Below are 991 nucleotides of genomic sequence, written 5' to 3' on the forward strand. Positions count from 1 at the left end.
ATATAAGTTTCTCTTATTCCTTCCGTTTAATATATAGCATGTTATATAACCTTAGCTATTATTCCTTTTTTTTTTTTAATCCATTGTATTATACTACGTACAATACTACGCATGCAGCCTTAGGCTATGGCGCTATAGTTCTATATACATAAATCCTTTCTAGGCAGCTTAATATGTACTAGTAGCTATGTCCTAAGAGTTTATAGTTTCTTAGTAAAACACTAAGATACTATAACTACTAGGGAATGAGAAAATGGTAAGAAAAACTATAAGAAATCCTAACCCCTGTCCCTGTCCTTTTGCAATTTATTTCTGTCCTTTTGCCCTCTACTATCTTTTACCCAGAAGCCTAGTAGGAGTTACCTCCCCCTAGGATTCTATTAATTTTATTCTTCTATAGAATCTTCTACACCAGTACTATATACTAGTTTAGCTGCTTTAAGAACCTCGTAGTCTTTACTATTAGCAAAGTGTTTTTCTTTACAATTAATGCAAAGAGGGGTAGTATGCTTGCAAGGCCTGCCCCCTACTATACAGGTAGGACAGACGTGGTCTTTAGATAGATGTGCAGCCGCACAATATCTACAGGCCCTAGTAGAGCATCTGTCTCCTATATGGCCAAATTTTTGGCAGCTATTACACTGCGTAGTAGGAGAGACTTTAAGGTATTTTACTACCTTAGTAGCTGTACCTGCAATTGATATCTCTTTTTATTTCAGGATTTTTTGTCTTTTTTCTTCGTTCTCTATAGTAAAAACTATAGAGCCAAATCTGGTTTATGGATCGTGTCTTTTTACACTAGATAAGATCCATCTAGGTAGTCCTTGTATCCTTATAGGATTAAAGGTCTCAATTTCTTCTTTTAGAAGCTTAGAGCCCCCCTCTCCTAGAAAAGGTAAGGTAGGAACCCCATGGGCTATAATTTGAACCCAAGGTTCTAGTTTTTGTTCTCTTTAAAAGGTAAAGCAGTTATGCCAGATCTCCTTATATT

At 35.9% G+C, this 991-nt stretch overlaps 1 protein-coding gene across 1 annotated transcript; it reads right to left on the bottom strand.

Moving 5' to 3' along the window:
• Positions 1–386: 386 nt before the first annotated feature.
• K441DRAFT_713309 (uncharacterized protein) lies at positions 387–704 on the bottom strand (the record flags this gene model as incomplete). Its single annotated transcript, XM_067653936.1, has 1 exon — positions 387–704. A coding segment is annotated over one exon (318 nt), but the record flags the coding sequence as incomplete, so codon positions are not given.
• Between the last annotated feature and the right edge of the window lie 287 nt (positions 705–991).

This window comes from Cenococcum geophilum, assembly GCF_001692895.1.
Source record: "Cenococcum geophilum 1.58 unplaced genomic scaffold K441scaffold_12, whole genome shotgun sequence".
Classification (NCBI taxonomy): Eukaryota; Fungi; Ascomycota; class Dothideomycetes; order Gloniales; family Gloniaceae; genus Cenococcum; species Cenococcum geophilum.